This window comes from Dendrobates tinctorius, unplaced genomic scaffold (genome assembly GCF_039654945.1).
Source record: "Dendrobates tinctorius isolate UK_male_01 unplaced genomic scaffold, ASM3965494v1 ptg000011l, whole genome shotgun sequence".
Taxonomy (NCBI): Eukaryota; Metazoa; Chordata; class Amphibia; order Anura; family Dendrobatidae; genus Dendrobates; species Dendrobates tinctorius.
The window spans coordinates 30,443,708-30,457,851 of record NW_027361679.1 but is presented as its reverse complement, the minus strand read 5'-3'; the positions used below and the strand labels follow the sequence as shown (position 1 = coordinate 30,457,851).

General features: G+C 40.1%; 1 protein-coding gene across 1 annotated transcript in view; it reads right to left on the bottom strand.

The window, feature by feature from the left end:
* GC (GC vitamin D binding protein) overlaps positions 1-14,144 on the bottom strand; it is a 302,249-nt gene that overhangs the window by 98,429 nt on the left and 189,676 nt on the right. The window contains exon 10 of the mRNA XM_073590535.1: positions 2,702-2,799. Within this exon, the coding sequence (XP_073446636.1) occupies positions 2,702-2,799 (98 nt within the window). The remainder of the gene's footprint in view (positions 1-2,701; positions 2,800-14,144) is intronic.

The window sequence follows — 14,144 nt, the reverse complement described above, 5'->3', positions numbered from 1 at the left end:
AGTGTGGTCTTCTGCTGCTGTAGCCCATCTGCCTCAAAGTTCGACGCACTGTGCGTTCAGAGATGCTCTTCTGCCTACCTTGGTTGTAACGGGTGGCAATTTGAGTCACTGTTGCCTTTCTATCAGCTCGAACCAGTCTGCCCATTCTCCTCTGACCTCTGGCATCAACATGGCATTTCCGGCCACAGAACTGCCGCTCACTGGATTTTTTTTCTTTTTCGGACCATTCTCTGTAAACCCTAGAGATGGTTGTGCGTGAAAATCCCAGTAGATCAGCAGTTTCTGAAATTCTCAGACCAGCCCTTCTGGCACCAACAATCATGCCACGTTCAAAGGCACTCAAATCACCTTTCTTCCCCATACTGATGCTCGGTTTGAACTGCAGGAGATTGTCTTGACCATGTCTACATGCCTAAATGCACTGAGTTGCCGCCATGTGATTGGCTGATTAGAAATTAAGTCTTAACACACAGTTGGACAGGTGTACCTAATAAAGTGGCCAGTGAGTGTATATATATATGTCATTGAGATACATATATATATATTTATATTTCATAGAGTTCTACATAGCATAATAGCTGCTAAATCAATTGCCAGCTTCTGTAAAATCAATACAAAACCCCACATGAAATGACACATGGTTTACATACAGTAAACCATTTCATTTAATGTAGTTTTTTATATGTCTTTGACTAATAATTAGATCAGGGGATGTGTGATAAATTTGGGACCTGTAGGTGTTAAATTAAGGGGTTAATTCGTTGAAAAAAATTGCATCGGCTCCCACAGTAATTTCTCAACCAGAGAGGGAAAGCCAGTGAGTGAGGGCAGATATTAATAGCCTCGAGAGGGACCATTGTTTTTGAGCCCCCCGGCTAAAAAAATCTGCCCCCAGCCACCCCAGAAAGGCGCATCTATAATATATAATATATATCCTTTTCTGTCACTTAGCCTCTCTATTCCCATTGCCCTGTAGGGATGGCTAATGGGTTAATAATAATGGGTTAATGTCACCTTGCTATTGAAAGGTGACATTAAGCCGGATTAATAACGGAGAGGTGTCAATAAGATACCTATCCATTATTAACCCTAGAATACTAAATGGTTAAAAAAAGACACACACATTAATTACAAATTCTTTTAATGAAATAATCACACCAAGTTTTTGACAACATTTATTAATCTGCTAATCCGAAAAAAAAGCCATGGTTCTGTAAAAAAAATTAAAATAAAAAAACAACAATATACATACCTCTCAGCTGTTCAGTCAGGTCCCTCGCTGCAATCAATCAGAAGGGGTTAACTGGTTTACAATGGGGACCGGTGCTAATGCGACCGGCCCCGCTGTAAACCACTGCCGAATGAATTAGTTCATCTCTGCGCAGCCTCCCCGGCTGACTGGAGATAAACTAATAAGCCTGGGAAAGTTTCTGAAATTTTCCCCACGCTCATTAGTTTACCTCCAGTCAGCCAGGGACTCCGCACAGCCTCACTGGCATCAGCGGTAATTGATTTAGCGGCTATTATGCTAAAGTTTTCAGCTCACCATTAGATGAATTTCTGTGGCTTTGGGTATGGACTCCAGGACGGTGTTCGGAAAAAGCGGCTGTGGTAATCAAACAAAAATGTTCCAGCAACAAACATCCAAATCAAATTGTTGAGTACACGTTAAAACTTCATCTTTATTGCAATGTCTTTAAAAACATGCTGTTAAAATTGTAAATCCATCTGGATGACGCATCCTACGTCATTCATGCATTGTCCCCCCATCATCCTCCTGCGCAGGCAAACTTCTCTCTGTCATGCTTGGGGCAGAGCAAAGTACTGTGGTGCGCATGCGCTGGGAAAGGCCAAAGAGCGCAACACCCATTGAACCAGACGGCAGTTTTTGAGAGTATAATAAAAGATTTGTTTTTTTTTGCCTTGCAGAGCATATTGAGGACTTACAGCATAGAAGAATGCTGTAATAGAAGTCTGAAAGGTGCTGGTCCTACATTATACTGGGAAATCCTTGTGGCAGGTTCCCTTTAATGTATACATATAATTAGTTGGTTAAATGTAGATAGGTTCCATGCTAAGTATCTTTTATACCGTTAGCATACAGGCAGCTGTTATTACAAAGCTGAGAATGCAATAATAAAGGAGAATATGGTCAGACTGCCCTGGTGTCCATCTAGTCTGTCATGCAAAGTTTGGTTCCCAGTCACATCCTACATTGTCTCCCTTTGAGTATTTTAATTAGTATTAATTTCTATATTCAGAGTGTTAAATGGCAGAGATCAGAGTTTGCTCTTATCTCAGCAACCACAGCAGAGCTGCACCTTTGTATTTCAGCTAATTACATGCGCCCACTAGCAGGATCCAGCTGTCTACTGTGTACGACTAGCATATACTATATAGCGGTTGTCAAAGTGTTAAATTAGTGCACTAAATTTACCCAAAGATATTTACCATTCGGTAAAACACGAGTAAGAATAAAATGCAAAAATACCATCTCATAATTAAATTATAGAAGATATTCCAGAATGAAATTCTAAAAGGATTTTATTACTATTACTGGGTAAATGTATAGAGGCAAATCTAAGGGGTATCCTAATGTTACACAATGTAAAGTCGGAAGAAATGACAACATTCTATCTAAAATAGATTTTCTGACAATTGTACGCCTGTTATGTTTATATTGGCTATTTGCAGAACTTACTTCTCCTTGAATTCAGAGAACGGATATTTGTTGTAGTCTCCACACAGCTCATTACCCTCACTTATGTACTTTTTCATTTCTTCACTCAGCTGGGCTTTCTGAAATAGAGGACAGATGTTTCATTTGTCAAGAATTCCTTACGGGTGGCATACATTGGTATTTATTTGACAAAATCTTAAGTTAGTAAGATTTTTTCACAGTTTGATGGCAGTTTTGAAAGAAAAATTGTCAGGAACCCTAACTTGGGGTTCTTCAAGCTACAAAAGTTTGATAAGACTGCTGAAATCATACAAAGTCAAGATGTGCTTTATTGCTTTTGTGTTTTTCTCAGATTTAGGTTTAAACTTCAGTGCTGACAAAGGATTAAATTGATGTTCACCACCCAAATTGTAAAATCTGTAACTGAGCTCTCCACTTTCCCTACCCACCAAGTGCTACTTATATAATTGGTGTCTTTATATAAGGATCTAGCGAAGGATCGAGGTCTCAAGTGCAACTTTCCAGATTATCACCCATGCTAAGGTGCTGAATATATGCAATTTTTTAAAATTATTAAAGGAATCCAGTCATTTCCAGAAATGCTATTTACCTTCATATATAGGGTTAATCTGCAACTAAAGCACCAACTCCAGCATTTTTTTTCTCAAGGCTAGAGTTTATGTAAAATACAAGCCCCCTGTCCCCATTCTTATACTCAACTTCTGGCAGCATCACCTTTTACCAGCGCCGCTCCGGTCCCCTGGCGCCACATTGTGCCTGTAATTTCTGACTGGCCGGAAGTCAGAAGTTACGTTACAAGGCCTAAATGCAACTCTATGAGAGCCAGAACAAAGCTCTCATAAAGATGTATTGAAAAATTACCTCTTGTGCTCCATGAAACTCTGGAGCTGCTGGCAGGTCATTTTTCACCAGAGACTGACAGGAGTGATGCTAGAAAATGATGAAGGTGGCAGCAGGTGAGTATGAGACAGGGGGCAGGGGACTTACATTTAAAGCACCAGTCCAGCAGTGCAATAGAAAAAAAGTTGGAGTGGTGCTGTAAATAGCATTAACTTCTTCACGACCGCCCACAGTAGATAAACGTTGGCGCTTGCTGGGCTTTGTGCAGCGCCGACGTTTATCTACTGTCGGCGGTTTTGTGCCCCCCGGGACCCCCACATACCTTACAACGCGGGGATCCCGGTGCGCAATGCATGCTGGGACCCCCGACGTCATCGAGACCTGATTGGTTCAGGTCCCGATGACGTCAGCGTCACAGCAGCCAATGGGAGCGATCGCTGGGAAAGCTGCTTGTTTCCCGGCGATCTCCCTCATTGTAACGCGGCTTCTCCCTCTGATCTAACACTAACAGCTGATCAGAGGTGAAGCAGCGTTATTGTGTGACTAGATCGCTGCCTGGCACAGCTGATCGCTGCCTGGCACAGCTGTGCCAGGCAGCGATCTTGTCACACAGTAACGCTGCTTCACCTCTGATCATCTGTCATTGTGAGATCAGAGGAGAAGTCGTTATTATGTGCCAGGCAGCGATCTTGTCACATAGTAACGCTGCTTCTCCTCTGATCTCACACTGACAGATGATCAGAGGTGAAGTGGCGTTACTATGAGTCAGATCACAGGGCAGCGATCTTGTGACAAAAATAAAAAAAAAGTAAAAAAAAAAAAATGCTAGGGCTAGGGCTAGGGTTAGGGTTAGGGCTAGGGCTAGGGTTAGGGTTAGGGTTAGGGCTAGGGCTAGGGTTAGGGCTAGGGCTAGGGTTAGGGTTAATGTTAGGGTTAGGGCTAGGGTTAGGGCTAGGGTTAGGGCTAGGGCTAGGGTTAGGGCTAGGGCTAGGGCTGGGATTAAGGTTATGGGTGTGTTGGTGTTAGGTTTGTGGTTAGGGTTATGGTTAGGGCTGAGATTAGGGTTAGGGGTGTGTTGGGGTTAGGGTTGGAATTAGAATTGGGGGTTTCCACTGTTTAGGTACATCAGGGGCTCTGTAAATGCAATATGACGCCCGCAGACGATTCCATCAAAGTCTGCATTTCAGAACGTCACTACTTCCCTTCCGAGCCCCACCGTGTGCCCAAACAGTAGTTTTCTCCCACATATGGGGTACCAGCATACTCAGGACAAATTGGACAACAACTCTTAGGGTCCAATTTCTCCTGTTACCCTTGTGAAAATAAAAATTGGGGGCTAAAAGATCATTTTTGTGGAAAAAAAATGATTTTTTTATTTTCACGCCTCTACATTATAAACTTTACTGAAACACTTGGGGGTTCAAAGTGCTCACCACACATCTAGATAAGTTCCTTGGGGGGTCTAGTTTCCAAAATGGGGTCACTTGTGTGGGGTTTCCACTGTTTAGGTACATCAGGGGCTCTGCAAACGCGACATGACACCCACAGACCATTCCATCAAAGTCTGCATTTCAGAACGTCACTACTTCCCTTCCGAGCCCCACCGTGTGCCCAAACAGTAGTTTTCTCCAACATATGGCATACCAGCATACTCAGGACAAATTGGACAACAACTCTTAGGGTCCAATTTCTCCTGTTACCCTTGTGAAAATAAAAATTGGGGGCTAAAAGATCATTTTTGTGGAAAAAAAATGATTTTTTTATTTTCACGCCTCTACATTATAAACTTTACTGAAACACTTGGGGGTTCAAAGTGCTCACCACACATCTATATAAGTTCCTTGGGGGGTCTAGTTTCCAAAATGGGGCCACTTGTGGGGGGTTGCCACTGTTTAGGTACATCAGGGGCTCTGCAAACGCGACATGACACCCGCAGACCATTCCATCAAAGTCTGCATTTCAGAACATCACTACTTCCCTTCCGAGCCCCACCGTGTGCCCAAACAGTAGTTTTCTCCAACATGTGGCATACCAGCGTACTCAGGACAAATTGGACAACAACTCTTAGGGTCCAATTTATCCTGTTACCCTTGTGAAAATAAAAATTGGGGGCTAAAAGATCATTTTTGTGGAAAAAAAATGATTTTTTTTATTTTCACGGCTCTACATTATAAACTTTAGTGAAACACTTGGGGGTTCAAAGTGCTCACCACACATCTAGATAAGTCCCTTGGGGGGGTCTAATTTCCAAAATGGGGTCACTTGTGGGGGGTTTCCACTGTTTAGGTACATCAGGGGCTCTCCAAATGCGACATGGCATCCGATCTCAATTCCAGCCAATACTGCATTGAAAAAGTCAAACGGCACTCCTTCCGTTCTGAGCTCTGCCGTGTGCTCAAACAGTGGTTTAGCCCCACATACGGGGTATTGGCGTATTCGGGAGAAATTGCACAAAAAATTTAGTGGTTCATTTTCTCTTTTTACATTTGTGAAAATAAAAAAAATGGTTTTGAAGTAAAATGTTTATGAAAAAAAGTTAAATGTTTATTTTTTCCTTCCATATTCCATTCATTCATGTGAAGCACCTGAAGGGTTAATAAACTTCTTGAATGTGGTTTTGAGTACATTGAGAGGTGCAGTTTTTAGAATGGTGTCAATTTTGGGTATTTTCTGTCATATTGACCCCCCAAACTCACTTCAAATGTGAGGTGGTCCCTAAAAAAAATGGTGTTGCAAATTTTGTTGTAAAAATGAGAAATCGCTGGTCAACTTTTAACCCTTATAACTTCTTAAAAAAAAAAAATTATGTTTCCAAAATTGTGCAGATGTAAAGTAGACATGTGGGAAATGTTATTTATTAACTATTTTGTGCGATATCACTCTCTGATTTAAGGGCATAAAAATTAAAAGTTTGAAAATTGCAAAATTTTCTAAATTTTTGCCAAATTTTGATTTTTTTAACAAATAAGTGCAGATCATATCTAAAAAATTTTACCACCATCATGAAGTACAATATGTCATGAGAAAACAATGTCAGAATCAGTAGGATCTGTTGAAGCGTTCTAGAGTTATGACCTCATAAAGTGACACTGGTCAGAATTGAAAAAATTGGCCCGATCACGAAGGCAAAAACAGGCTCGGGTGCGAAGGGGTTAAAGTAATTTCTAACTCCCTTAGGGGAACCACAATTACAGGGAGAAAATGAACTTATATCCTCCCTGTAGCTGCTTGCTTCAAGTCATATGAGCAGTATAGAGAGAGGTTCCAGTCACCATTCACTAGACAGAGAGAGCACTGTAATCACTCCATGGCACTTTGATTGACAGCCTGCTCTGGAGAATGAGTGTGTTTGTAGGTGAGTGATTACTGCTGTGCTCACCTTGTAGTGAGCAGTGATTGCAACTGCTCTCTGCTCTGCTCCTATGACTGGAAGCAAGCAGCAGCAAACAGGATATACCTTCATTTTCTACATATGACCTGTTGCTCCAGTAAGGCAGCCAGACATGTTTTAAACATTTTTTACCTGCAGATTATTCCTACATCCTACATTAATCCTAGATCTGCAGGTAAATAGGATGTATGGTCAAGATTTGTTCCCTTTAAGCTGAGTTCACACGTGGCTTTTTTTCTCATTTCCGCGGCGGTTTTAACCGCGCGATTTTGCCATGAAAATGCGAAAAATAAGCATCCCATGCATTCCTATGGGATTCCGCAATGCTGTGCTAATGCTGCGGTTTTTACCGCGGTGGAATCGCTTCGCGGTAAAAAAAACGCAGCATGCTCATTAATTTTGCGGAATCGCCGCGATCCCACAACCCATAGGAATGCATTGTTCCTCTTACTTTCCGCATGTGGCTGTACACACCATGCGAAAAGTAAGCAGAACAATTGCGGATGGTACCCACGGTCCGGAGGAGAGGAGACTGTCCTCCGGGCTTTGGGTACCATATCCCTGTAAAAATAGAATTTAAAATAAAAAATATTGTTATTCTCACCTTCCGACGTCCCGCGCAGCCTTCCCGCCTCTCTCCACGCTCCCGTTCCCAGTAAGCCTTTGCGAAAATGCCCGCGATGACGTCCGTTCTCGCGGGATCACGAAGTCTCATGGTCATTTGCGCAACGTCATCGCGAATTACCGCGAGACGTCGCGATCCCGCGAGAACGTACATCATCGCGGGCATTTTCGCAAAGGATTACTGGGAACGGGAGCGTGGAGAAAGGCGGGAAGGCTGCGCGGTACGTCGGAAGGTAAGAATAACACCATTTTTTATTATTTTTTACATTTTATCTTTTACTACTGATGCCGCATAGGCGGCCTCAATAGTAAAAAGTTGGTCACACTTGTCAAACACTATGTTTGACGAGTGTGACCAACCTGTCAATCAGTTCTCCAAGCGATGCTACAGATCGCTTGGAAAATGCTAGTATTTTGCAAGCTAATTACGCTTGCAAAATGCTAGTTTTTCCGCGGGAAAATCGCGGGAATTTAAAATGCGATTTTCCCGCGGAATGGAATTCCGGAACTCTAGCGGTAATTTCGCAAGAGTTCCGCTACGTGTGAACCCAGCCTTAAAGGGGTTTTCTCACAAGCTAAAGTACATTTTTAATCACTAGATTTTGGAATAATAATAACTTCCACAATTGGATGTGTGTAAATAAAATGTCCATGTGATCATATAATCTTATAAATGTCAAAAATAGAAGAAAAGGTAACACTCACTCTCCAATTAAAAGTTTCCTTTATTCAATCATTGAATAGCTGGGTCAGCGGGAGAATGGTGAAGGACTTCTGGAAATGACGGCTGTTTCGCGCACAATGCACTTCATGATTGAATGAAGGAAACTTTTAATTGGAGGGTGAGCACTACCTTTTCTTCTATTTTGGACATTGCAATCACAAATGCTTCTTCTTGGTATGCACCTGTACTTCAACGGTTGATGGTGTTTTGCTGACAGGCTAAATAGGTTAAACATAGCTGCTTCAGGCATGGAATTAGTGCCGGCAATCCCTTTGCTCCAAAAATTTCCGTAAGACAATCTTATAGATGTTTCCCTTCTATGTACTGTGTAATGGCTGTGCCTGACTGTGCAGGAACATGGTCTGATCATACCACAGCTCCTGGGCAGGATGGGAAGCAAAAGAGAGGATACAGATATTACAGCAGCTGATCACTGTTGATTCTTTTTGTGAGGAAAAACCATTTCCCTGGCTGTTTTATTAAAATATAATTTTACCTCAAAGAAAGAATCATTTGTGATCCCCTGCTGTAATGTCTGTATAAGTCTTTTCTCTTCCCCTGCCAGAAGCTGTGCAATCTATTCAACAACACAATGTTAACACCGGGACTGGAACCAAGAGCATTTAAATGGTGAAATATAAAAGGGATCACTAATCTGAAACATGCAGCAATGGCAAAAATTATAAGACCACTTCCAAATTTTCAGCTTGTCTGATTTTTCTCTTTTTAGGTATATTTTTGAGTAAAATGTAAATTGTTCTTTTAGTCTATAAACTTCTGACAACATGTCTCTGAATTTTCAAGCAATAAATTTTGTTTTTTTTTCTGAAAAAGAGAAATACCGTAGTCAAAATAAAAAAACAGTGCTTTCAGACCTCAAGTAATGCAAAGAAAACAAGTTCATAATCATTTAGAAACAACAATACTAATGTTTTAACTCAGGAAGAGTTCAGAAATCAATATTTTGTGGAATAGGCATGATTTTTAAAAACAGCTTTCATGCGTCTTGACATGCTTTCCACCAGTCTTTCACACTGCTTCTGGCGCAAAAACTTAAGCAACTATTCTTTGTTTGATGGCTTGTGACTATCCATCATCCTCTTGATTACATTCCAGAGGTTTTCAATGGAGTGCAGGTCTGGACAATGGGCTGCCCATAACAGGGTTTTGATGTGGTGGTCTCTTAATTTTTGCCAGAGCTGCATGTGGTAATTCGATAGCAAGGTTTTAACCAGACAAGAATTTATATACAAGTATAACCCACCTCCTGGAGAATATATCCATATAAATCAGATTTTTCATTTTGTTCTGAATAATGTCTCTAATAATCCTATAGCACCACTTTCAAGCTTTGAGCGAATGTGTCTAAATAACCCATTTGGAAGAGGAGTGGTCTACTCACTTTATTCTATATTTAATTCTCTACCAGGGAACAGTAAATGTAAGTTTATGGAACAATGGAAAGAGATCTGAAGTGCACAACGGATGTGATACATTATCAAAAGGGAGTAATTAGACATCTCTGCCAGAATTATCACTTAACATCCTTCATAGGGCATATTATGTCTCAGTACAACTAAATAAAATATACCCTAATGTCTCAAATAAATGTTTTAGAGGTTGTGATTAGGTGATGTGAAACACATATGGTGGCTCTGTCAACATGTAAAAACCTTTTGAAAGCATGTTAAAGCCTTAATTTCAAGAGTCACGAGAAGGTCCACCCAGTGTTGTCCCACTGTCATGTTATTACTATGGCAGCTAGAATCCACATAGCTCCAAAATGGAAGTCTATTTGTCAAATAAATGGTTGTAGAAAGAGCCAATATGATAATGTTATATGAAATTATTGATGCTGTTAAAACTGACACATTAGAGCTTTTTCTAGGTATATAGACATCATGCATGGAACTCCAGCATGGCTAAAACTACATTTTTCATCAAGATGACTATGATGAAAGATTGTTCAATTTACTTTTATCTGAAAATAATTGAATGTGGGTACCGCATTTTCCTAAAACTGTTCATAGTATCTGGTTTATTCTTTGAAAAATTTTCTTTTATATTATAATTTATTGTTAATTTTTTTTGCTTTAAGATTCACAACAAAATAATAATGTACATATTATATCTTGAACAATATATTTTAATCCTGTGTGAGGAGATTATTTGTTGCAAAATTGTTGAGTTTACAGTGGCATTTAAATTACTGTTACTGTGAGCAGTTAAGCAACTTGAAGATGAATGATTTCTAAAAGGACTAAAGTTAAAGATGACACATTTCCTTTGTATTTAATGCAATATATATATATATATATATATATATATATACTATATATATATATACATAAACATAAATGTTAGGCGTCGGGTTTCTCCCTCGGCACAGGAGGAATCCCGAGCCTTGCCTTCTGCAGTCTCCCATTCAGTCCCAGAGGAGCCTGCTCAGCAAAGGTGTCAATCCCGGCATCTTGCTCAAACTAGTGCTGTCAGATTGGTTGCTGCTGCCATCCCTGGTTCAGCTATAGCAGCCTGCACTAGCCAGCAGCGAGCAGCTCCTGGTACTAAGTCCCTCTTTCACTCCACTGAGCATGCCCATGGCTCAAACTCTCTTTGGAGTTCCAGGGTCACATGCTCAGGTCCCGTGCCTGTTCCGATTGGACCATCAGGAAGGTCCCGGAAGGACGCTGCTGTAAAAGGTTCGCATGGCGGCCATGCGCTACTATAGACTCATTTTGTCTGTGGAATGTGTGATGATGGATGCATGAGACTGGTGACTGACTCCTTATGACTCGCTCTGGTTGTGCTTGTAATAGGGTTTAGAGTTAGAGTCAGTGCCAACGGGTGGCTATGCTCTCGCCACCATGCTCCTAAGCGTCAGCACAAACTAGCATCCGGTGTTGTCATCCTGTACGAGGCACTACCATACCGCACCAAGTCACAGCACCCGCCAGTGCAGCGCCATGCACAAGTTGTGCGCTGGTTAGCCCAACCCTGGGCGAGACCGCAGAATGTGAGGCTCTGGATTCCTGCAGAGCAGACACAGAAACCCGACGCCTAACAAAAACAACTTGTATACAAGTACCTGGATGAGAATTAAGTGATGAACCAGAGCCACCATAGATTTTCAACTAATAAGTCATGTCAGACTAACTTAATTTCCTTCTGCGACAAAATCACTGACTGGGTGGTTCAGTGCAGTAGATATAGTTTAACCTGACTTCAGCAAAGTATTTGACAAAATATCTCATACCATCCTTATTACAAAAATAATGACCAAGTATGGAATGGACAAAGCAACTTTTAGGTGGATTTATAACTGGATTCAAAACTGGCTTAGTGACCGGACCCAAAGAGTGGTTATAAATGGCTGCACATCCAGTTGGAAGAATGTCCTCAAGTGACTCAAGATACCATAGAGCTCTGAGCTGTGCACTGTGTTGTTCAGCATTTTTATCAATGATTTCGATGAGGGAATTGAGGGTAAACTGATTAAATTTGCTGATGACACAAAGCTAGAAGAGATAGCTAATACTAGAGAAGAGAGAGGATTCAAAAAGATCTACACAATCTGGAACTGTAGGCAGCAGCTATCAGAATGGTTTTTAACAGTGAGAAATGCAAGAAAAATGAAAAAGCATATACAGAATGGGAGGAATAGGGCTAAGCAACAGCACATGTGAAAAAGACTTGGGTATACTAATAGATCACAGACTGAGCATGAGTCAGCAGTGTGATGCAGCTGCATAAAAGTCAAACACAATTTTGGGTTGTAGTAACAGAAGCATAAAGTCTAGATCAAGTGACATAATTATCCCCCACTACTCCTGTTTGGTCAGACTTAATTTGGAATACTGTGTCCAGTTCTGGACTCCTCATTTTAAAAAAGACATCAACAAACTAGAGCAAGTTCAGAATGGTGACTAGTCTGCAAAAAATGTCCTATGAGGAACAGTTAGAGGATTTGGGAATGTTTAGTTTTCAAAAGAGAAGACTAGAAGGAGACTTAATAGCTTTCTACAAATATATCAAGGACTGTCACACTGTAGACAGATCAGCTTTATTCTCTTTTGTACAAGGAAAGACGATGCAGTGGAAGGAAACTGAATGGGAGAAGACATAGATTAGATATTAGAAAAAACTTTTTGACAGTAAGGGTGATCAACGAGTAGAAAAGGTTGCCACGAGAAGTGGAGAGTTTTCCTTCAAAAGTATGTCTTCATATAGAAGCTGGACAGACATCTGTTTGAAATGATTTTGTGAATCCTGCATTGAGAAGGTGGTTGGACCAAATGACCCATGAGGCCCCTTTCAACACTACCATTCTATGATACTATGAAAGCAGGAGAAGGCTATAGGAAGATAGAAAAGTGTTTTGAAGTTGCCCTTTCCTCAGTTCGAAATGCAATTAAGAAATGGCAGTTAACAGGAACAGTAGAGGTCAAGATAAGGTCTGGAAGACCAAGCAAAATTTCAGTGAGATCTGCTCATAGGATTTCTAGAGTGGCAAATCAGAGCCCCCGCTTGACTACAAAAGACCTTCAGAAAGATTTAGCATACTCTGAAGTTGTGGTGCCTTTTTCTACTATTCAGAGACACCAGCACAAATATGACCTTCATGAGAGTCATCAGCAGAAAATCTCTCCTACATTATCACCATAAAATTCGTCATCAGAAGTGTGCAAAAAAAACCTCTAAACAAGCCTGATACATTTTGGAAAGAAGTCATGTGGATTGATGAGGTTAAAATAGAACTCTTTATTTAAAATTATCAGAGATTTATGTAGAGAAAAAAGGGCACAGAATTTCAGGAAAAGAACATATCAACAATTATTAAGCATGGGGTGGATCAATCATGCTTTGAGGTTGTGTTGCAGTCAATGGCACAGGGAACATTTCACGGGTAGAAGGAAAAATAGATTCAATGAAATTTCTACAAGTTCTTGATGCAAAAATAACCATCTGTAAAAAAAGCTGAAGTTGAAAAGAGGATGACTTCTACAAATAGATAATGATCCTAAATGTCAAAATCCACAATAGACTATCTTAAAACACGCAAGCTGAAGGTTTTACAATGGTCCTCACAGTCCCTTGATCTGAACATCATTGAAAATTTGTGGTTAAACCTCAAAATAGCAGTGCATGCAAGATGACGCAGGAATTTAACAGAACTGGAAGATTTGTCCAAGCAAGAATGAACAAAAATCCTTCAAAAAAGAATTGAAAGGCTCTTGGCTGGCTACAAAAAGCATTTGCAAGTTGTGATACTTTCAAAAGGAGATGCTACTAGGTACCAACCACACAGGGTGCTCAAACTTTTGCATTGGCCCATTTTCCTTTTTGCAACTCTTAAAACATAAAAGATGAAGTATAAAAAATGTTGCCTAAAAGGCAAAGGAAATATGTCATCTTTGTCTTTAGCCCTTTTAGAGATCATTTCATCTTCAACTTGCTTAACTGTTCACAATAACTGTAATTTTAACCAGTGGTGCCTAAAGTTTTACATGCCACTGTATATGAAAATAATTCAACATTTTTCAAACTAAAAATGCAGTATACATTGTACCTTTACATATATGGATTCTCCAATGGGTGAATTTGGCTTCACGTAAAAAGGGCTTTAAATTTACATTATGCTATAAGCACTCCAAAGCTGCAGACATCGCTATTTGATGTCCTAATTCCCATTTTATTCTTTCATTTATGCTATTATTACTATTTTATATTTTTCTCTAGTGATTTTGTTTATATTTTTATTTTTTTATTTTTTCAATTTTTCATTTTCAGAAGGTTTTTTTTTATTACTGTCTAAATCCATTGATTATGGATTTTTTTTATTAATTAATAACATATGTTATACTTTT